General features: G+C 62.8%; 2 protein-coding genes across 15 annotated transcripts in view; one reads left to right on the top strand and one right to left on the bottom strand.

Annotated features, from left to right (window-relative positions):
• Positions 1 to 8,645, top strand: part of AGBL5 (AGBL carboxypeptidase 5) — a 43,990-nt gene extending 35,345 nt beyond the window's left edge. For 2 of the 14 annotated variants that reach the window (XM_043541963.1, XM_037893657.1), the window contains exons 13-18: positions 275 to 445; positions 2,453 to 2,568; positions 4,545 to 4,591; positions 6,251 to 6,382; positions 6,883 to 6,974; positions 7,258 to 8,645. In XM_043541963.1, the coding sequence (XP_043397898.1) occupies positions 275 to 445; positions 2,453 to 2,568; positions 4,545 to 4,591; positions 6,251 to 6,382; positions 6,883 to 6,974; positions 7,258 to 7,328 (629 nt within the window). In that variant the 3' untranslated portion in view covers positions 7,329 to 8,645. The other 12 variants (XM_043541962.1, XM_037893654.1, XM_043541965.1 and 9 more) reach the window with 9 other exon arrangements.
• Positions 8,646 to 9,905: 1,260 nt separating this feature from the next.
• On the bottom strand, positions 9,906 to 12,669 carry OST4 (oligosaccharyltransferase complex subunit 4, non-catalytic). Its single transcript, XM_037893667.2, has 3 exons — positions 12,569 to 12,669; positions 12,136 to 12,264; positions 9,906 to 10,047 (listed from the first exon to the last, which is right to left on the bottom strand). Exon 2 carries the CDS (start codon positions 12,261 to 12,263, stop codon positions 12,150 to 12,152), a length of 114 nt encoding a protein of 37 aa, XP_037749595.1. The 5' UTR covers position 12,264; positions 12,569 to 12,669; the 3' UTR covers positions 9,906 to 10,047; positions 12,136 to 12,149.
• Positions 12,670 to 22,271: the final 9,602 nt, after the last annotated feature.

The following is a 22,271-nucleotide window of genomic DNA, read 5'->3' as shown; positions in this document are numbered from 1 at the left end:
CTTGAATGGGCCGAGCCCCTGCTCGTGTGGCATGGTGTAGCCTGCGCCGGGCCCCCACAGTTTGGAGGGGCTGGCATCAGGCAGAGCCTGCAGCAGGGAGATGAGTCGCTCTGCCTGGCAGGAGGCTGTGGGACCCGGGAGTACTGGTGTGGAGAGAGCTCTGACGGGGGGCCTGGGGTGTTGTGTGAGGGGAGGCGGTGGGCATAGGGAGCCATGAGGGGGCAATACCACCAGCCCCTTCCTGAACTTCCTTTTCCAACTCCCTCCTTCCCAGAGCCCTGCGTGCAGGACAAGCGGCGCCACCAGCACCTGACTCTGCTGCGAGCAGCAGCCAACAGCATCCAGCCGCCAGCACCTCTCCCTCCCTGTGCCAGGCGCCTGTCCCAGCCTGCGCCACCCGCCAGCCTGCGCCCCTGCTCCCTGCCAGCCTCCCTCCTCACGTCAGGTTTGTGTCTGCCCGCTCCACGCTCAGCCCGTCTCTCCAGGCCCAGGCCAAGGCCTTAGGCGAGAGGCTCTCCCCGCCCGGGGAGGACCAAGGTCGCCTGGCAGTCGTGCTGGCAGAGGGAGGCCTGGACATGGAGCTCACGCAGTGCGCGCTGCACCCTGCTGTGTGGGACACCATGGAAATATGGGCCGGTCCCCGAGCTCTGCTGGGAGGCCGGTTCTGGTGCCCAAGGGGTCCTTCCTGTTCCATGCACCCCCCGTGCGTGCCAGCATCTCTGCGCCCAGACTGTTCTCGCCAGCCCAGGCCTGTCTCCAGGCCTCTGTCCTAGTGACCGTGCTCCCCGGCGAGGCCTGCGTGGGCTGGTACTGTCCCCAGGCCTGTGCTGCAGGCTCCTCCCGGCTCCCTCAGGCAGCTGGATATGCCACCTACACTAGCAGGGCCGGGCCAGGCCCGGCCAGAACCAGCCCGGCAAGGCAGCGCCGGGCTCAGGACGGGCCCAACCCTCTCAAGGCAGGGGCCTGCGTGGCAGGAGCGGTGGGGCCCCCGACTGAAACAACCTCCTTGTGCCGCGCACCAGGGGCCCTTCCACTGGCCTGGGGCGTGCAGTGTGTTCTGAGCCTGTGCTACGCCCCAGAGCAGAGCAGCCTGCGGGCCAGAGCCAGGGCCGAGGCAGGGTGGGAAGCGGGGATGCTCTGGCGCTGCAGGAAGTGAAGTGCCCAAGGAGACACCAGACCTGGCTTTGCCCCCACAGGCCGTGGAGGGAGCTGGGAGCCTGGAGCTCCTGCATCTGAGCCCAGCTGTGCCTTGGCTGCCTGTTCTTCCCTCCCACACTCTACCCTGCCCTGCCTCCCGGGGCCATGGGAGGGTCAGTGTGGCTGCCCTGGGGCGCGGTTGTACTTTACTGCTGCCGGAGCCTGGGGCGGCGCTTCCCTGCCTTCCTGCGTTAACCGCACTGGTGGGAGGAATAAAGATTTTCCAAAGATGGTGTGTCTGGACTCTCCTTTCAGAGGTCCCCATGCAGCTCCATGCCAGGGCCACTCCCAGGGTGCTCTAAGCACACTGGCATCTGGGCAGCCCTGCTGCTGGCCCCCTGCGGCTAGACTCTTTGCCGAGCACACTGGCCCAGCACTGCTGGGAAACCAGCGGGCGAGGCTGCCGATCAGAGTACGGCCCCTGCCTCCCGCTCGGGACAGTGCTGGCACTTGCACTCTGCCTGGAGGTGGGCTTGGGGCCTTTGGCTCCTGGGGGAAGCTGCTGAACCCGTTTTTGGTGGGCAGTGGGGTGAGGTGAGTGATAAGGGGCCCTCCAGCCAGCAATGGCCAAACAGTGACATCTCCCAGCACCCCAGCGTTGCTCCATGCTGTCAGTAGGGAAACTGAGGCACTCAGCCAGGGGGTGACTTCCCCGTGGGGGAGACAGGGCAGAGGCAGGGATCGAGCCCAGCTCCCCAGCAGTGCTCTCTAGCCATTAGCCTTTGCTGCTTCTGTCTGTCAGTGCAGTGACTGCACCACTCTGGCCCTGGCAGGGTGGGGTGGGGCCCTGGGAAGTGCCCACAGATCAGAACCAGGATGTCCTGCTCCCATCCCAGGGAAGTGACCGTGTGCTCTGTGCTCATGGCTCCATGGCGTGAGCAACCCAAGCCAAGAGCCCAGCTGGCGAACAAGGGCTTGGAACTGCTCTATGGCTGAGGGTGGGCACCAGACTTTCCCAGTGACTAGATCCTTGGAGTCCAGCTGGTTGGGTGTGCCCTGGGGATGCTTGGGCCTGGACTCTGCGGGCTTTCTGCTTCCCTTTCAACTCCCAAGAACTGGTCACCCGTCACACAGCGTCACAGCAGGGCTCAGCATAGACCGCTTTCCCTGTGTACACGCACCACCTCTGCCCGCACGGCGGCCCATCGGCACCATGGAGGTACAGCCAGCAAAGCCCGTAAGCACTGCTCCCACAGTGTGTCCTTCCTGGGGCATGGGGCTGATGGAGTTCAGCTCTCTTTTGTTTGTCACCTAGGGACCTCGCCCACGGACACTAAGGCCGGGGCTCTGGTGGTTACCAGCCGTGGACTTCAGGCAGCAGATCACGGCCGGGAAGAGCCGAAGCCCCCCTATGGCATGGCGCTGGTGCAGGTAATGCCCAGAGCTGGGAAGAAGGTGGAAACCAACCTGGCTGCTACCCCCTGAAGCCTCTAAGCCGGCCCCTCCCTGCGCCTTGTGGTGATGGTTTTGTTCAGTATCTTCATAAATGATCTGGAGGATGGTGTGGATTGCACCCTCAGCAAATTTGCAGATGATACTAAACTGGGAGGAGAGGTAGATACGCTGGAGGGTAGGGATAGGATACAGAGGGTCCTAGACAAATTAGAGGATTGGGCCAAAAGAAATCTGATGAGGTTCAACAAGGACAAGTGCAGAGTCCTGCACTTAGGACGGAAGAATCCCATGCACCACTACAGACTAGGGACCGACTGGCTCGGCAGCAGTTCTGCAGAGAAGGACCTGGGGGTTACAGTGGACGAGAAGCTGGATATGAGTCAGCAGTGTGCCCTTGTTGCCAAGAAGGCCAATGGGATTTTGGGATGTATAAGTAGGGGCATTGCCAGCAGATCGAGGGACGTGATCGTTCCCCTCTATTCGACATTGGTGAGGCCTCATCTGGAGTACTGTGTCCAGTTTTGGGCCCCACACTACAAGAAGGATGTGGAAAAATTGGAAAGAGTCCAGCGGAGGGCAACAAAAATTATTAGGGGGCTGGAGCACACGACTTATGAGGAGAGGCTGAGGGAACTGGGATTGTTTAGTCTGCGAAAGAGAAGAATGAGGGGGGATTTGATAGCTGCTTTCAGCTACCTGAAAGGGGGTTCCAAAGAGGATGGATCTAGACTGTTCTCAGTGGTGGCAGATGACAGAACAAGGAGTAATGGTCTCAAGTTGCAGTGGGGGAGGTTTTGGTTGGATATTAGGAAACACTATTTCACTAGGAGAGTGGTGAAACACTGGAATGGGTTCCCTACAGAGGTGGTGGAATCTCCATCCTTAGAGGTTTTTAAGGTCAGGCTTGACCAAGCCCTGGCTGGGATGATTTAGTTGGGGATTGGTCCTGCCTTGAGCAGGGGATGGGACTAGATGACCTCCTGAGGTCCCTTCCAACCCTGATATTCTATGACATGCCTGCTCTCCGGGGCTCCCCCCACAGCCCCTTTTGAGGTGGGTCTCCTGCCATTGGGGTTGGGAGTCAGGCCCTTCCTGGCCCCATTCTCTGGGCTGGGCGACGGGCCCATTAGTTCACCCGGTCTCAACCTATCTGCTCCTGGCCATGGCCGTCTGAACCCCTTCCATGCTGAGACAGGAACTCGGCCCCCCAGAGCCTCTCTGGCAGCTGCAGGCAGAGACCAGGAGAGTCTAAGGCGCCACCAGTGCCCGGGACCCCTGCAGCGCCCGGGAACTGATGGGGTGGGCTGCACAGACTACAGCTCCGATGATGGGCCAGGGACTCTGCGCGAGGGGAGATGTCGGTCGCCTGCCTGTAACAGAGAGGGGTACATGGGGCACCGGGGCAGCGTTTCCAAAGGGAAATGTTTTGGAACTGACATTTTCCTCTGTAACCCTGCTCCTCTCCTCCTTCCAGCCAGCCCCCACGCCAGCTGGGGCTGGGCCTGGGCCGGTGAGGAAGCTGCCGGCCTCTGGCTGGCAGTCATGTGAGTTGCTGTATGGCTCTGCTGGCCCCAGGATCCCCTGGGAGAGGCTGAGGGGTCGCCCACTCCCCGAGCTCTGGGTTCCGGCTCTGCCCAGTGAATGCATTCCTCCCTGGGGTGAGTGCAACTCCTGCTGGCTCCAGGGCTGGCTGGGTCCCTGGATTCCCATCAGCCCCTGTGGGCTCCCCTCAGCACTCGCTGTCTGTGCTGTGTGTGGGTCCCGGGCTTGGAGCTGCCCTGGAAGCCAATGGACAGGGGGTGGCCCCCTCATGCTGCAGGTGGCCAGAGCCCAAGGGGATGGGCAGGGAGCCTAGCATGGTGCTTGGCTGCTATCACTCTATCTCCAAGCTGGCTAGGCTGGAACTCGCCCCCCCCTTGCCCTCTCCAATTGTCTCCTGTCTTTCTGCTTAGAACCTTCCGAAGAGGCTGAGCACCAGGAAAGTCCTAGAACCACCCAGGTACCGTGTGTCCTGCGCTGGGGGAGGGCACTGGAAGGGCATGCTGCAGGGCAGGGGCTCCGGCAGGGGAGCAGGCGCTCTGGGCAGTTCCCTGACCGCAACGCCCTGGAGCCAAGTCCCACCAAGCACTGGCCAGGCAGAATGTTCCCAGCTCTGGCTCTCTGGTGTCTCATTCCACCCCTCTGGGCACATGGGAGCCCATCAGACTACATGAGGCTATTAGCCAGGATGGGCAGGGATGGTGTCCCTAGCCTCTGTTTGCCAGAAGCTGGGAATGAGCGACGGGATGGATCACTTGGTGATTCCCTGTTCTGTTCATTCCCTCTGGGGCACCTGGCATTGGCCACTGGCGGAAGACTGGATACTGGGCTAGATGGGCCTTTGGTCTGCCCCAGTGTGGCCGTTCTTATGTTCTGTCCTGCCCTGGGGGCTGAGCAAGAGGGGGCTTTTGGGAATGCTGGGCTGCTCCTGTGCTGGGGATCCAGCTGCGCCCATGGCTGGGTCCTTCCACTGCAGGTACTTCCTATGGTTTGAGAGCAAGTCCTGGAGCCCCTGGGGCTGGACAGACCATCCCCAGGGCCCAGCTGGCTCCCACTGGCAGCATCTGCCCTGCCTCGGACCCTGCAGCGCTCTGTGGGCAGACCCATGGTGTGCCCTTTCCCCTGGGGGATTCAGCTACTCCCATAACGCACCCCAGGGAACTGAGTGACACAGCAGGGCTTGGCCCTTGCCCCCTCCTGCTGTGTGGATGCGGGTGCCAGGCTAGGGCATGCTGCTGCAGGAGGAGACCTAGCCCTTCCCCTGCTGCCCTACCTTGGCTAATAGAGCTGGCCACCTGCTCAGGCTCCTCCTTTCTGCTCCGGCAGATACTGCCCTGCGGCCTCAGCCCAAGGGGACTAGCTGCAGCCAGGAGCACAGCGCACTGCTGCCCCCGTGCTGCCAGGCAGGGCCTGGCCAGCGGCTGGTACCAGCCTTGGGGTGGGAACCTGTTGGAGCCTGCGGTGCATCCGCCCCCGGCACTTTCTGTGGGGCCCAGCGGGAGCAGCCACAGAATCAGGTGTGTGGCTCCCAGGGGCTGCCTGCAGGACACCGCCCCTTCCCAGCCTGCCGAGCGTGCCCCCCTGGGGAGGGACTGACTGGCACGGGCAGACTCAGACATCTCCCCCTCACCCAGCAATAGGTCACAGCTGGCTAGCCCTGGCTGAGTGCTGCGCTGCCTGGAGGGAGGGGACGCGGCTCCAGGGGGTGGGGTTCAGATCAGGTCCATTGGACCCTCCTTGGCAAGATGCCAGGAGTGTTTAAACAGCAGCTGCCCCAACCGCTGTCCATTTTGGGGCCCCAGGGAGCCCCGCCAGCTGGCTCCTGTCATGGCATGTGCCTTTGCTTTCATCCTGTGGCCAGGCCCAGCTCTGGGGGTCGCAGTGGGGTTTCTTGTCCCATGGCTGGAGTGAGCCTCGACTGAGCCCCTCCCTGGAGTATCTGCTGGTCCCAGCGCTGGGAGAGCAGAGTAGAGCAGCAGCTTTGCAGGCACCCTCTGCTCCAGCCGGGCCAGGCGTGAGGGGCACAGAACCGAGGAGAGATGGGACCCGACAGCACCCTGGGGCCCGTTCTCCTGGCCCTGGCTCTCCTGCTGTAAGCACTGCCTCTGGTTCTCTGCAGCCTGCGGCCCAGCAGAATCCCCATCCGCAAGAAGGCAGCAGCATGCGCCCCGAGTTTGCTGGGGCTCGACAGCGAGAGCACCTCAGCCCTCAAGGTCTGGAAATACACCCACGCTGGAGCCCTGGCCCAAAGGTCTCTGCCAGGTAGGGCGCTGCGGGCACCCGGGCTGGCAGCACCCATACACTGGGTTAGGCAGGGGGCAAGTTCAGCTGTGTGCCCTGCCACAGGTGGGGCCCCCAGACTAGCTGCCAGGCATCAGGTCCCAGCAGCATGCTGGGCTGGGCTGCCTCTGAGGTTGGAAGCCAGGTGGCTGCAATCTTTAGTGCAGGCGCTAAGCTGGCCCCCGCTTTCAGCACTGTACCTGGGGGTGGGGGCCATTGCATGGCAATTGCTTGATGCTACTCTCAGGCCTGGGCACCAAAGCAGGAGCAGCTCCTGCCTAGGTGCCTCATCTGAGCCCACGCCACCCCTCCGGGGGCATTCAGCCTGCCTGGGAGCACAGCCCCTGTGCCCAGACCCACAGTTCACTCAGGCCTTGGGCCAGCCAGCAGGTGGCACCTTCCCCACTCCCTGGCTGGCACTGGGGGGCGGGGCGGGGCTGGGCTGCTGACACTGGCTCTGTTCCTCTGCAGCATTCCCAGAGGACACTGCATCACTCAGCATGGGGATGCAGACAACAGAGCCGCTCTTCATCTGCGACGAGCCCGAGGGCCTGCTCAGCGAGGTACCAGGCCCCATAGATGTTGGGAGGGGGCTGGGGAACCCACCCCAAGCAGGGCCCATGTCTCCAGTGCTGCCCCCCTGCTCCTGGGGCAGGCAGCCCTGGCACCAGAGCTGCAGTGTGGCCTTTCCCTCGCCAGCTGGGGGAGATCACTGGTGGGTGGCCATGCACCGCCGTTGCCCCGCTCTGAGCTGTGCTGGCTTCTCAGACTGGCGCCGCTAAGGGCGAGTACGCAGCCCGCCGCAGAGCCCGTCCCAGCCCCTGAGCCTGCTCTTCTCTGTCGCAGCATCTGCCAAGCCGGGCCCCAGACTCGCCCCCGCTCAGCTCGTACCACAAGATCCTGTCCTTCTGCACTGAAGCCTGAGCGCAGCCACCAGCTCCAGCTGCCACCTCTGCCCTCGCATCCGTCTCGAGCTGGGTGCAGCACCTGCCCCCGTGCTGCCCTGCTGCCGGGGAAGTGGGGCAGAGTCCAGCCGCCCCTTGCAAAGCTGTGTGATGGAGGGTGAATCTCCACCCAGCCCTGTTCACCCTGCAGGCTCCCTGCGCCCAGCATCTCCCTGCCTGGGCTCTAGCTGAGCTCTGGCCTGTAAGCACGGAGCTGCCCTGCTGAGCAGCCAGGGCTCTGCACAGCCCATGGCCTAAGCAGAGCGGGACCCTGCTGGGCTCTCCAGCTAGTCCCAGAGCCCTGTGCAGTTCCCTCCACTTCCCTGCTAACCTGCAGCCATGGCCATGTGGAGGGCACTGGGTGCAGCCAGCTGACTGGTTTAGGTCACAAGCTTGGGGGCACCAACAGCAGCCAGAGTGCCAGGGGCTGGGGGTGATGCCCAGGGAGCAGCTGCAGACATCATCACTCTGTGCCCCTCCCTGGGCAGTGGAGGGGGTTGGGCAGGGCTAGGCCCTGGGTCAGGCTGCTGCACTAGCCCCCGTGCTGAGGTGCAGAAGAATCAACCCAGGGGCAAAGGGCTTTCTAGCAGGGGGCCAGCTGGTGCCAGGGAGGCCCAGTGGGCATGGCTCCTACTCCCCTTCCACAAAGCCAAAGCTCCCATGGTGTGTCTCAGAACCCGGCCCGTGGGCAGCTCCCTGTGCCACAGTGAGGCCTAGGGGGAGCTGGCCTGCTGGGGTGAAGCACAGTTAGTTGGGGTGTTGTCTCCCCACAGTAGCTGTCCTGCTTCAGGGATTGGCCCCTGCCCCACACCCAGCAGGGCTGTGGAGGCAACTTGAGGGAGGGTCTGTGGGCATCTCCTTGGGCAAAGCACGGTGCCAGCAGAACCTCAGTGGGCTCCAGGGTCCCAGGCCGGGTATCTCCAGTCAGGGCTCTCCCCGGTGCACCCCACGGGAACAGCTTGTAAGCTGGGCAGACTCTTGCAAAGGCTGCTTCATGAGCAGAACCAAATCAGGCCCTGGAGCTGCAGGTCAGCTCCCATCCCTGGGTGCCTGGGCCCCAGGCTAGCGGCTTTGGCCAGCCCCTCCATGTTAACCACAACTCTGTGTGGGCAGGGTCAGGGCTGGGGAGCCCTGCAGCCACCCACCAAGGCAGAGCCATTCTGCGGCTGCAGCCGTTGGCCACCTCCCACTCAGCTGAGCGGCTGCAGAGTTGTTCATGGGTTCGAAGCTATTTTTATGAGATAGGGTTTGTCTTGTAACGTGTTTCTATTAAAGTTTGTTTGGAAGAAATGTCCCCTGAGCGCCGTAGTCTGGGCCGGGCACTGCCCCCAGCTGTGGTGCAGGCCTCTGAACTGTGCTAGGAGCCTGCCCCACCCAGAGCAGCAGCCGGAGGGCAGGGGTAGAACCCCCCCTGTTCACCAGCAGCAGCTGGCCGGCTGCTCAGCAGCAACGGGGGAGGCGTCAGGCAAAGGCTGGACTGATGGAGGAAGGGCAAGAGCCATGGGCCAGCTTTGCCCCCGTGGAGGAGAAGGGGTTAATGCAGCCTGCATGCTGTGCCCACAATACAACCATCCGCACCGCCAGGCTGGCAGGAGCCACCACCAGTGTGGAGAACCCTAGTCTTCAGCTGGCGAAGCCTGCAGGAAGCTCTGCGTGGCCCCCCCTCGCCCAATCCCATAAGCACAGCTCTGAGGCTTAACACCTGCTCAGCCCCAGCCTTCAGTCAGTGAGCGGGAGTCTGCGGGGGACTGAACACGAGCTGCCAGCGTGGCCCTGGGGGCCATGAACCGGGGCAGCTTGAGTAGGAAGCCAGCGGGTATTTTCCTTCTGTATTTGGCACTGGCGTGACCTCTGCTGGAGCCATGAGAATGGTTAACAGGTTAGAAAACAAGCCGCACAGTAAGAGATTGAGCTCCTGGGGTCTAATTAGCTTCCCAAGGAGATTTAAGGGCTCCCAGGCTCTGTGGGGGGGGGGGGGGGGAGACGGGCTCCTCAGTCTAGCAGAGGAAGGGCTAACCCCAGCCAAGGGCTGGAAGTTGAAGCTAGGCAGCATCAGACTGGAAATAAGGTGTTAATTATTAGCAGGGAGGGTAACTACCACTTGAAGAATTCCCTGAGGGCTGTGGGAGATTCTCTATCACTGGAAATTTCACATCCAGGTTGGATATTTGTCTACCAGCTCTGCTCTGGGTCATTACTGTGGGGCCCGTGCTAGGCAGGGGTCAGACCAGATGATCACTATGGTCCCTTCTGGCCTTGGGATCTACCTGGCACTGGCCGTACCCAGGGCTGCTCTGACACAAGTCACCAGGGGACCTGCCTCTCCTCCCGGGGGGCTGCCAAGCCCAGATTTCTCTGCAAGAGAACATGGGGAGCTGGGGGTGGGGCCAATGGCTTCCCTGTCCCACCCCTTGTTGTGATTGGCGCAGGAGTCTAACCTGGGCCCCCAGCTGAAGGGCTCCCCCTCTCCCATCAGCCGGAGCAGCATGCCCTCTGCCCACAGGTCGGGCTCTGCTGGCACCAGAGTGACACCGAGGCGCCCGCACGGGGGAGGTTCCAGCCATTTATTTGTGTCCAGTGGGTTTGCTCTGTACAAAGCTAGGGCAGGGTGTGAGGCGGGGGCAGGCTGCGGGGCCCAGCGCGGCTGTCAGCTCTGCTCCTGGCCATGGCAGGCGGCGCTCAGGGCTCGGCTCTGTTGGGGCAAACAAGAACAAACAGCTCAGGCTACAAGGGCGAGTCAGGAGGAGAGCCAGTCCCCCCCCCCACGCTGCGTGCCCCCACGCAGGCCCTGCAGCCAGGGAAACCAGCTGCAGCCAGACCCACTGGGGCCAGCTGCAGCCAGGCTCGCTGGCCAGCTAGGGGAAGGGGCATCTTGGTCCTTGGCTCCCGGGAGACTTCACCAGCTGCGCGGTTCTAATGACCGAGTGCCCAGCGGTGTCTGTGCCAGCGGGGGCCAAGACCCCCTCCCAGCCAGTGCCCAGCGGTGTCTGTGCCACGGGGGGCCGAGCCCCCCCCCCCAGCCAGTGCCCAGCGGTGTCTGTGCCACCGGGGGTAGAGCCCCCCCCTCCAGCCAGTGCCCAGCGGTGTCTGTGCCACGGGGGGCCGAGCCCCCCCCCCCCCCCCCAGCCAGTGCCCAGCGGTGTCTGTGCCAGCGGGGGCCAAGACCCTCCCCCCCAGCCAGTGCCCAGCGGTGTCTGTGCCACGGGGGGCCAAGACCCCCCCCCCAGCCAGTGCCCAGCGGTGTCTGTGCCACGGGGGGCCGAGCCCCCCCCCCCCAGCCAGTGCCCAGCGGTGTCTGTGCCACGGGGGGCCGAGCCCCCCCCCGCCAGTGCCCAGCGGTGTCTGTGCCACGGGGGGCCGAGCCCCCCCCAGCCAGTGCCCAGCGGTGTCTGTGCCACGGGGGGCCGAGCCCCCCCCCAGCCAGTGCCCAGCGGTGTCTGTGCCACGGGGGGCCGAGCCCCCCCCCCAGCCAGTGCCCAGCGGTGTCTGTGCCACCGGGGGCCGAGCCCCCCCCCCCCCCCCCCCAGTGCCCAGCGGTGTCTGTGCCACCGGGGGCCGAGACCTCCCCCCCCCCGCCAGTGCCCAGCGGTGTCTGTGCCACCGGGGGCCGAGACCTCCCCCCCCCAGCCAGTGCCCAGCGGTGTCTGTGCCACCGGGGGCCGAGACCCCCCCCCCCAGCCAGTGCCCAGCGGTGTCTGTGCCACCGGGGGCCGAGCCCCCCCCCCCCCCCAGTGCCCAGCGGTGTCTGTGCCACCGGGGGCCGAGACCTCCCCCCCCCCCCAGTGCCCAGCGGTGTCTGTGCCACCGGGGGCCGAGACCTCCCCCCCCCAGCCAGTGCCCAGCGGTGTCTGTGCCACCGGGGGCCGAGACCTCCCCCCCCCAGCCAGTGCCCAGCGGTGTCTGTGCCACCGGGGGTCGAGCCCCCCCCCCCCCCAGCCAGTGCCCCCCCCCCCCCAGCCAGTGCCCCCCCCCCCCCAGCCAGTGCCCAGCGGTGTCTGTGCCACCGGGGGTCGAGACCTCCCCCCCCCCCCAGCCAGTGCCCAGCGGTGTCTGTGCCACCGGGGGTAGAGCCCCCCCCCCCCCCCCCGCCAGTGCCCAGGGGTGTCTGTGCCCCGGGGGGCCGAGACCCCCCCCCCCAGCCAGTGCCCAGCGGTGTCTGTGCCACCGGGGGCCGAGCCCCCCCAGTGCCCAGCGGTGTCTGTGCCACCGGGGGCCGAGACCCCCCCCCCCCAGCCAGTGCCCAGCGGTGTCTGTGCCACCGGGGGCCGAGACCTCCCCCCCCCAGCCAGTGCCCAGCGGTGTCTGTGCCACCGGGGGTCGAGCCCCCCCCCCCCCAGCCAGTGCCCAGCGGTGTCTGTGCCACCGGGGGTCGAGCCCCCCCCCCCCCCCCAGCCAGTGCCCAGCGGTGTCTGTGCCACCGGGGGCCGAGACCTCCCCCCCCCCAGCCAGTGCCCAGCGGTGTCTGTGCCACCGGGGGCCGAGCCCCCCCAGTGCCCAGCGGTGTCTGTGCCACCGGGGGCCGAGACCCCCCCCCCCAGCCAGTGCCCAGCGGTGTCTGTGCCACGGGGGGCCGAGACCCCCCCCCCAGCCAGTCCCCAGCCAGTGCCCAGCGGTGTCTGCCAAGGGCTGCGGTGCCAGAGTGGGGCGGGGGGGGCTGCGGGCCGGGCCCGGGCGATGCGGGGGGGGGCACTGCGGGCCGGGCCCGGGCGATGCGGGGGGGGGGAATGGGGGCTGGGCCCGGCGGTGCGGGCGGGGGGGGGCACTGCGGGCCGGGCGTTACCTGCGGGCGGCCCCTCACTCCTGCTTCTTGGGGTTGTTGACGGCCACGTAGTGGTAGAGCACCACGAGCAGGAAGAGCGACACGCCCAGCATGTTGGCGAAGATGGCGAGCTGCACGTCGGTGATCATCCTGCGGGACGGGACGGGACGGGTCAGCGCAGCGCGGCGGGGGGGGGTCCCCGAGGGGGGAGGGAAGGGGTCGGGGGGTCCCGGGGGGGAGGGGCCGGGTCGGGGGCTCCCCGAGGGGGGGGCTTGGGGGTGCCCGGGGGGGAGCTGGGGGTCCCGGGGGGGAGGGGCCGGGTCGGGGGGTCCCGGGGGGGGCTGGGAGTCCCGGGGGGGAGGGGCCGGGTCGGGGGTCTCCGGCGGGGGGGCTGGGGGTCCCGGGGGGGAGGGGCCGGGTCGGGGGGGTCCCGGGGTGGCCCCGCCCCACTCACGCGGAGGCTGCGGCTCCTCCGGACACGTCTCGCCGGCGGCTGCCCGACTTCCGGCCGCGGCGCGGTGCCTTGTGGGGCGGGCGGGGCCGCGCTGTCGGCGGAGGCTCCCGAGGCGCAGCGCCCCCTAGCGCGGGGGCGGGGCCTGCACCGCGACACGCCCCCCCAGCCCCCCCGGCCGGTCTGTGTCATTGTCGGCGGGGCCGGAACGGTCCCGTCCCGTCCCCCCGCCCCCGCCGCCGTGGGGCCGGGGGATTTTAAACTAATGTAAAAATGGAGCCGGTAACGGTCACCCGCCGCCTGCACCGCCCCGGGGGGGTCGGGGGGCTCGCGGGGGGTGGGGCTCGTTGGGGGGTGAGGGGCTCGCGGAGGGGGTTGGTGGGGCTTGCGGGGGGAGTGATGGGCTCGCGGAGGGGGTTGGGGGCTCGTTGGGGGGTGAGGGGGCTCGCGGTGGGGGTTGGGGGGCTCGTTGGGGGGTGAGGGGCTCGCGGGGGGGTCGGGGGGCTCGCGGGGGGTAGGGCTCGTTGGGGGGTGATGGGCTCGCGGAGGGGGTCGGGGGGGTGAGGGGCTCGCGGAGGGCTGAGGGGCTCAGGGGGTGAGGGGTTCGCGGGGGGTGGGGCTCGTTGGGGGGTGAGGGGCTCGTGGAGGAGGTTGGGGGCTCGTTGGGGGGTGAGGGGGCTCGCGGAGGGGGTTGGGCTCGCAGGGGGGGTGAGGGGCTCGTTGGGGGGTGAGGGGGCTCGCGGGGCGGTCGGGGGGGTGAGGGGTTCGCGGGGGGTGGGGCTCGTTGGGGGGTGAGGGGGCTCATGGAGGGGGTTGGGGGCTCGTTGGGGGGTGAGGGGGCTCATGGAGGGGGTTGGGGGCTCGTTGGGGGGTGATGGGCTCGCGGGGCGGTCGGGGGGGTGAGGGGCTCGCGGAGGGGATTGGGGGGGCTCGCGGGGGGGCTCTGACCGTAAGAGCAGCCAGACGGGGTCAGACCAAGGGTCCGTCCAGCCCCGTGTCCTGTCGGCCGACAGCGGCCAGGGGCCCCAGGGGGAGTGACCAGAGCAGGGAGTCGCCCAGTGATCCAGCCCCCGTCACCCGTCCCCGGCTCCTGGCAAACAGAGACCAGGGACACCCTCCCTGCCCAGCCTGGCTGACAGCCATCGATGGACCTGTCCGCCATGAACTTATCCAGTTCTCTTTTAAGCCCTGGTATAGTCTTGGCCTTCGCAACCTCCTCAGGCAAGGAGTTCCACAGGTTGACTGCGCTGTGTGAAGAAGAACTTCCTTTGATTTGTTTTAAACCTGCTGCCCATTCATTTCATTTGGTGGCCCCTCGTTCTTATATTATGGGAACAAGTAAATAACTTTTCCTTATTCACTTTCTCCACACCACTCATGATTTTATAGACCTCTATCCTATCCCCCCTTAGTCTCCTCTTTTCCACGCTGAAAAGTCCTGGCCTCTTTAATCTCTCCTCATATGGGACCCATTCCAACACCCCTAATCATTTTAGTTGCCCTTCTCTGAACCTTTTCTGACACCAGTATATCTTTTTTGAGATGAGGGGACCACATCTGTACGCAGTATTCAAGGATGTGGGCGTACCATGGATTTATATAAGGGCAATAAGATATTCTCCGTCTTATTCTCTGATGATTCCTAACATCCCGTTTGCTTTTTTGACTGCCGCTGCACACTGCGTGGACGTCTTCAGAGAACTATTCACGATGACTCCAAGATTTGTTAGATCTTTTTGAAGTGCTTCACAGTCTGCTTTGGTCTTAACTATCTAGAGCAGTTGAGTATCATCTGCAAACTTTGCCACCTCACTGTTTACCCCTTTCTCCAGATCATCTATGAATAAGTTGAATAGGATTGGTCCTAGGACTGACCCTTGGGGGACACCACTGGTGACCCCGCTCCATTCTGAAAATTTACCATTTATTCCTACCCTTTGTTCCCTGTCTTTTAATCAGTTCTCAATCCATGAAAGGATCTTCCCTCTTATCCGATGACAACTTAATTTACATAAGAGCCTTTGGTGAGGGACCTTGTCAAAGGCTTTTTGGAAATCTAAGTACACTGTGTCCACTGGATCCCCCTTGGCCACATGTTTGTTGACCCCTTCAAAGAGCTCGAATAGATCAGTAAGACACGATCTCCCTTTACAGAAACCATGTTGACTTTTGCGCAGCAATTTATGTTCTTCTGTGTCTCTGACAATTTTATTCTTTACTATTGTCTCAACTAATTTCCCCGGTACTGACATTAGACTTACCGGTCTGTAATTGCTGGGATCGCCTGTCAAGCCCTTCTTAAATATTAGCCTTACATTTGCTATCTCCCAGTCACTGGGTGCAGAAGCTGATTTAAAGGCCAGGTTACAAACCATCGTTAATAGTTCCGCAATTTCACATTCGAGTTCTTTCAAAGCTCTTGGGTGATGCCATCTGGGCCCGGTGACTTGTTACTGTTCAGTTTCTCAATTAATTCCAAAACCTCCTCTAGTGACACGTCAATCTGTGACAATTCCTCAGATTTGTCACCTACAAAAGACGGCTCAGGTTTGGGAATCTCCCTCACATCCTCAGCTGTGAAGACTGAAGCAAAGAATTCATTTAGTTTCTCTGCAATGACTTTATCATCTTTAAGTGCTCCTTTTGTATCTCGATCGTCCAGGGGCCCCCCTGGTTGTTTAGCAGGCTTTCTGCTTCTGATGTACTTGAAAAACATTTTATTACCTTTTGAGTTTTTGGCTAGCTGTTCTTCAAACTCCTTTTTGGCTTTTCTTACTGCGTTTTTACACTTAATTTGTCAGTGTTCATGCTCCTTTCTATTTACCTCATTAGGATCTGACTTCCACTTTTCAAAAGATGCCTTTTTATCTCTCACTGCTTCTTTTACATGGTTGTTAAGCCACGGTGGCTCTTTTTTAGTTCTTTTACTGTGTTTTTTAATTTGGAGTATACATTTAAGTTGAGGCCTCTGTTATGGTGTCCTTGAAAAGTGTCCATGCAGCTTGCAGGGATTTCACTCTAGTCACTGTACCTTTTAATTTCTGTGTCACTAACCTCCTCGTTTTTGCATAGTTCCCCTTTCTGAAATTAAAGGCCACAGTGCTGGGCTGTTGCGGTGTTCTTCCCACCACAGGAATGTTAAATGTTATTATATTATGGTCACTATTTCCAAGCGGTCCTGTTATAGTTACCTCTTGGACCAGATCCTGCTCTCCAGGTGTGGGGGGTGAGGGCTCCAGCTGGGAGGGTGAGCTCTGGGGTGGGGCGGGGCCAGGGATGAGGGGTTTGGGGTGGTGTGGGGCTCAGGGCTGGGGCAGAGGGTTGAGGTGCGGGGGGGTGGGCTCTGGGGTGGGACAGGCTGGGGATGAGGGTTTTGGAGTGGGGCAGGGGGTTGGGAGGTAGGTGGGGCAGGCTCCGGCTGGGAGGGGGGGCTCAGGTGTGGGGTGGGGGTTGGGGTGGGGGGGGAGGGTTCCGGCTGAGAGGGTGGGCTCTGGGGTGGGGCGGGGCCGAGGATGAGGGGTTTGGGGTGGGGGTTAGGGTGTGAGGGCTCCGGCTGGGAGGGTGGGCTCTGGTGTGGGGTGGGGGTGGGGATTGTGGTGGGGGAGGTGAGGGCTCCGGCTGGGAGGGTGGGCTCTGGGGTGGGGCGGGGCGGGGCTGGGGATGAGGGGTTTGGGGTGGGGGGTGGGGTGTGAGGGCTCCAGCTGGGTGGGTGGGTGGGCTCTGGGTTGGGGGGAGCGGGGATGAGGGGTTTGGGGTGGGGGGGTGAGGGCTCCGGCTAGGAGAGTGGGCTCTGGGGTGAGGCAGGGCTGGGGATGAGGGGGTTGGGGTGGGGGTGGGGGGGGTGTCACGGAGTCCCCGGGCGATGCTCTGGAACTGCTCCCTACGAAGCCAGGCAGGACTCTGGGGAAGTCTCCTCTCTGGGAAGGACACACAGCTCACCCGGCTCCACCTTCCTGGGTCTGACCTCGGAGCCTTCAGCCTCCTCTGCCCCTCCTTGCGCTTCCCACAGCGAGTCCACCCAGGCCAGCTCCTGGGGAAGCCAGAGGGTCCTGCCCCCCAACCCCACAGTCAGACGGGACTCTCAGCCAGCCAGTAAAACAGAAGGTTTATTAAACGACAGGAACATGGTCTAAAACAGAGCTTGTAGGTGCAGAGAACAGGACCCCTCAGCCAGGTCCATTTTGGGGGGCAGTGAGCCAGAGAACCCCATCTGCCCTTCACTCCACGTCCCCAGCCAGCCCCAAACTGAAACTCCCTCCAGCCCCCCTCCTCTGGGCTTTGTTCCTTTCCTGGGCCAGGAGGGCACCTGATTCCTTTGTTCTCCAACCCTTTAGCTCTCACCTTGCAGGGGGGAAGGGCCCAGGCCATCAGTGGCCAGGAAACAGGGTGTCGGCTATTCTCTGTGTCCAGACCCCTGCACACACCTGCCCTCTCGGGCTCTGCAATGATCATACACCCCCATCCCACCCCCTAGATACTTAAGAACTGCATATGGGAAACTGAGGCACCCCCCACACTATTCAGAGGAAACATTAAGAACAGTCCCACTTCGTCACAGGGGGTGAGGGCTCCGGCTGGGTGGGTGGGCTCTGGGGTGGGATGGGGCCAGGGATGAGGGGTTTGGGGTGCAGGCTACCCTGGGGTTGGGCCAGAGATGGGGCTCCCCCCAGCCCCACTGTCACTGCACGTGCTCCTAGGGCCTCCCCCGGGGGGGGGGGGTCCATCACATGTGCACCTCATCCCCCCGCACCACTCCCTCTTGTAGCCGGCCGAGGCGCGGAGCGGCCCAGGGCCCAGGCAGCGTCGCTCTGGGGGAGGCGCGCGGGGCTGGCAGGTGGGGCTGGGGCAGAGACCTGGCCCCGACCACTGGTGGAGCCGGGCCCTCGTGCTCTGAATATTCATAGAATCATAGAATCATAGAATATCAGGGTTGGAAGGGACCCCAGAAGGTCATCTAGTCCAACCCCCTGCTCAAAGCAGGACCAAGTCCCAGTTAAATCATCCCAGCCAGGGCTTTGTCAAGCCTGACCTTAAAAACCTCTAAGGAAGGAGATTCTACCACCTCCCTAGGTAACGCATTCCAGTGTTTCACCACCCTCTTAGTGAAAAAGTTTTTCCTAATATCCAATCTAAACCTCCCCCATTGCAACTTGAGACCATTACTCCTCGTTCTGTCATCTGCTACCATTGAGAACAGTCTAGAGCCATCCTCTTTGGAACCCCCTTTCAGGTAGTTGAAAGCAGCTATCAAATCCCCCCTCATTCTTCTCTTCTGCAGACTAAACAATCCCAGCTCCCTCAGCCTCTCCTCATAAGTCATGTGCTCTAGACCCCTAATCATTTTTGTTGCCCTTCGCTGGACTCTTTCCAATTTATCCACATCCTTCTTGTAGTGTGGGGCCCAAAACTGGACACAGTACTCCAGATGAGGCCTCACCAGTGTCGAATAGAGGGGAACGATCACGTCCCTCGATCTGCTCGCTATGCCCCTACTTATACATCCCAAAATGCCATTGGCCTTCTTGGCAACAAGGGCACACTGCTGACTCATATCCATCTTCTCGTCCACTGTCACCCCTAGGTCCTTTTCCGCAGAACTGCTGCCTAGCCATTCGGTCCCTAGTCTGTAGCGGTGCATTGGGTTCTTCCGTCCTAAGTGCAGGACCCTGCACTTATCCTTATTGAACCTCATCAGATTTCTTTTGGCCCAATCCTCCAATTTGTCTAGGTCCTTCTGTATCCTATCCCTCCCCTCCAGCGTATCTACCACTCCTCCCAGTTTAGTATCATCCGCAAATTTGCTGAGAGTGCAATCCACACCATCCTCCAGATCATTTATGAAGATATTGAACAAAACCGGCCCCAGGACCGACCCCTGGGGCACTCCACTTGACACCGGCTGCCAACTAGACATGGAGCCATTGATCACTACCCGTTGAGCCCGACAATCTAGCCAGCTTTCTACCCACCTTATAGTGCATTCATCCAGCCCATACTTCCTTAACTTGCTGACAAGAATGCTGTGGGAGACCGTGTCAAAAGCTTTGCTAAAGTCAAGAAACAATACATCCACTGCTTTCCCTTCATCCACAGAACCAGTAATCTCATCATAAAAGGCGATTAGATTAGTCAGGCATGACCTTCCCTTGGTGAATCCATGCTGACTGTTCCTGATCACTTTCCTCTCCTCTAAGTGCTTCAGGATTGATTCTTTGAGGACCTGCTCCATGATTTTTCCAGGGACTGAGGTGAGGCTGACTGGCCTGTAGTTCCCAGGATCCTCCTTCTTCCCTTTTTTAAAGATGGGCACTACATTAGCCTTTTTCCAGTCATCCGGGACTTCCCCCGTTCGCCACGAGTTTTCAAAGATAATGGCCAAGGGCTCTGCAATCACAGCCGCCAATTCCTTCAGCACTCTCGGATGCAATTCGTCCGGCCCCATGGACTTGTGCACGTCCAGCTTTTCTAAATAGTCCCTAACCACCTCTATCTCTACAGAGGGCTGGCCATCTCTTCCCCATTTTGTGATGCCCAGCGCAGCAGTCTGGGAGCTGACCTTGTTAGTGAAAACAGAGGCAAAAAAAGCATTGAGTACATTAGCTTTTTCCACATCCTCTGTCACTAGGTTGCCTCCCTCATTCAGTAAGGGGCCCACACTTTCCTTGGCTTTCTTCTTGTTGCCAACATACCTGAAGAAACCCTTCTTGTTACTCTTGACATCTCTTGCTAGCTGCAGCTCCAGGTGCGATTTGGCCCTCCTGATATCTTTCCTACATGCCCGAGCAATATTTTTATACTCTTCCCTGGTCATATGTCCAACCTTCCACTTCTTGTAAGCTTCTTTTTTATGTTTAAGATCCGCTAGGATTTCACCATTAAGCCAAGCTGGAGCCCGGGCACCACGGGCCCATATAACTCGCTGCCCCTGCTCCTGGCAGCCACCTCTGAGCCTGGCCCCCCCACGAGCTGCCCTCCCCCTCTCCCTCCACTCACAAGGAGACTCTGTGGGGATCCGGGGCATGGGGCGGGGCTGCTGGGCCAGGCGCCCCAACCCCAGAGCCAGGGGAGCCGCTGGGTGCCCTGTCCCGGGCCACGCGGCTCCGGCGGACACAAGGCAGCAGCGCGGGACAGGGACGCCCCAGCGTCGCCAAGCGTGGGGCTGCCTGGGCTGGTCTCGCCCTGGCCCTGCGCCGTGGGCTCCGGCGGGCCGCGGGCAGGCCCTGGCGAGCGGCGCTCAGGCTGGAACCCAGCTGGAGCAGATCTGAGGTGCGGGCGGAGGCAGCTCTGAAAGCCCAGCACCCCCGTCCTGCCAGCCTGGCACTGCCCCAGCCGGGGGGCGAGCTCCCCTTTCCCGGGGGACCCAGTTGTGTGGAGCCCTGGCCAGCCCCGGCTCTGCCCCCTATTGTGAGGTCTCGGCAGCATCACCTGGTCTTTGCTGACCCAGAGCCGTGCCAGGGCCTGGCACAGCCCCATTGTGATGCGGGGATCGCACGTGTGGCACTGATCGCCCAGCCCAGCGGGGCTCAGACAGCTGCTGTTCTCAGGGCTGCCCCAGGCCATGAGCGAGCTGCTCCCGTGTCTGAGCTCGGGGGCCCCCCTGGCCGTGCTGAGGGCCGGGCTGCTGCTCGCCGGGCTCTGGGCTCTCCGGAGCCTGGCAGCACGGGGGGTGAGTGAGAGGCCGGGGAAGGCGGGGCAGCCCATGGGAGCCCGGCGTGCTCTGGGCACCGGATCGCGTTACCGTTAGGGGTGGGCTGCGTGGGCCGGTGCCTGGCTCTGCTCCGCCGGGGTGACTAGGACAGGCCTGGCAGGCAGGAAGTGCCCCCATTGCTCCGGCCGGGTTTCAGGAGACGTGGCCCAGGGGTGGCCCAGGGCCAGCCTGACCCGACCCAGGGCCTTCGTTTGGATTCCCCAACTGGAGCCGACTGTTGGCCGAGGAGAGGCCCAGCACTGCGGCAGGATGCGGCCCCTAGCGCTGCTGGGGCAGGTCGGCTCTTTCTGCCTCCGGATGCCCGGGAAGAGCGGGGACCCGCGGGGACAGGCGCGGCGCTCAGAGCCTCGGGCGGAGCACGGCACAGGGCTGGGCTCGGGACAGTCGCAGCGGGTGTGAGGGACTGTTAGGAGGGAGAAGGACACCGCCCTGGCAAGAGAGAGAGGCCAGAGGCCTGAGCAGACCCGGGGGGGGAGAGGGGTGCGGACTCTGGGGCAGTGTCTCCCCCTCAGGGCACCTGTCACCAGGGCCAGGAGCCTGCTCGGCTTCGGCACCTCCTGGGTCTGACCTCGGAGCACTCAGCCCCCTGCTTGCCCCGGGAGCGCCCCACAGTGAGCCCCCCTGGACGGGACTCCTTGCACCCCCAAAGGGCCCTGCCCCCTCTCTGCAGCCAGCAGTGACCCCGCAGCCAGCGTGTGACACAGACGGGTTATTGGTCATCGGGAACCCAGCGCAGAACAGCGCTTGTGAGCACAGGGAGTGGGGACCTTCAGCAAAGTCCATCTGGGGGGATCCAGAGCCCTGGGCTCCCCCCCGAATCCCAAACCAAGAGGCTGACTCGCTTCCAGCAGCCCAGACTTGGTCTCCCCCGTTCTCCCCCCGGCCTGGGTCTCCCGGAGCTCACAGGCTCTGAATCAAACCCAGGCAGGACCCTCTAGTGTGACAGTGGCTCCCCTCAGGGCACGCTCTGCTAGGGGAACCCTCCTCGGCTTCCAGGCATTCAGCCCCCTGTTCTCCCTGGGAGCTCCCGACAGGCCCTGCACCCCGAACCCGCAGTCAGGCGCGACCCTCAGCCAGCGGTGGAAACCAGAAGGGTTATCAGTCGACAGGAGCACAGCGTAGGACAGATTTTGTTAGGACAGGAATCAGGAACTTTCAGCCAAGTCCATCTTGGGGGAAGAGGAGCCCAGGACCCCAGAGCCCTTTCCCCCAGCCAAGCCTCCGTCACCCCCAGCCCCTCCTCCGGCCTTTGTCTCTCTCCCGGGCCAGGAGGCCACCTGATCTCTTTGTTCTCCAAACCCTTCAGTTGGCACCTTGCAGGGGAGGGCCCCAGGCCATCAGTGGCCAGGAGACGGGGTGTCGGCCAGTCTCTGTGCAGACACCATCACGCTGGCCCCCTAGGGCTCTGCCACAATCACACCCCCTGATCCCTCCACCTGGATACTTAAGAACTGCATAGAGGAAACTGAGGCACACACACAGTATTCAGAGAGAACATTAAGAACAGTCCCGCTTAGTCACACTGGGCAAACAGGTCACCTGGTCTCTCTTCTCCAACACCACTGGCTGCTGGGCTCTGGCCGTCAGTTGCCAGGCCACAGAGTGTCGGTCAGTCTCTGTGCCCAGGCAGCCCATCACAGTCACACCTGCCCTCTGGGGGTCTCTGCACAGATCATCTCCCCCCGCCACCCCGATCCCTCCACCTAGATACTCGAGTAACACATAGGGGAAACTGAGGCACACACAGCTGGGGTGGGGCGGGGCTGGCCCCATTAAGAACATTCCCACTTCGTCACAGGGGGATCAAAGGTGCAAATACCCCAAGCCGTGCTGGGGGATTAGAGCAGCGTGTGGCTCACACCCACTGTGTGGCAGGAGCACTGCCTCCTCATGCAGGGACCGGGGCAAGAAACCCCCAGAATCGCCAGTGCAGAGCACCCCGAACTCTCCCTGCATCGGCTCCTGGCGCCTGGCTTAGGGAGACACCAAATAGTGCCA

Source organism: Chelonia mydas, chromosome 3, assembly GCF_015237465.2.
Source record: "Chelonia mydas isolate rCheMyd1 chromosome 3, rCheMyd1.pri.v2, whole genome shotgun sequence".
In the NCBI taxonomy this organism is placed as follows: domain Eukaryota; kingdom Metazoa; phylum Chordata; order Testudines; family Cheloniidae; genus Chelonia; species Chelonia mydas.
This window is presented reverse-complemented; position numbering and strand designations above follow the sequence as displayed.

Bases quoted from the DNA above. Each gene is read 5' to 3' on its own strand.
- OST4 (XM_037893667.2), bottom strand. From the start codon at position 12,263: ATGATCACCGACGTGCAGCTCGCCATCTTCGCCAACATGCTGGGCGTG.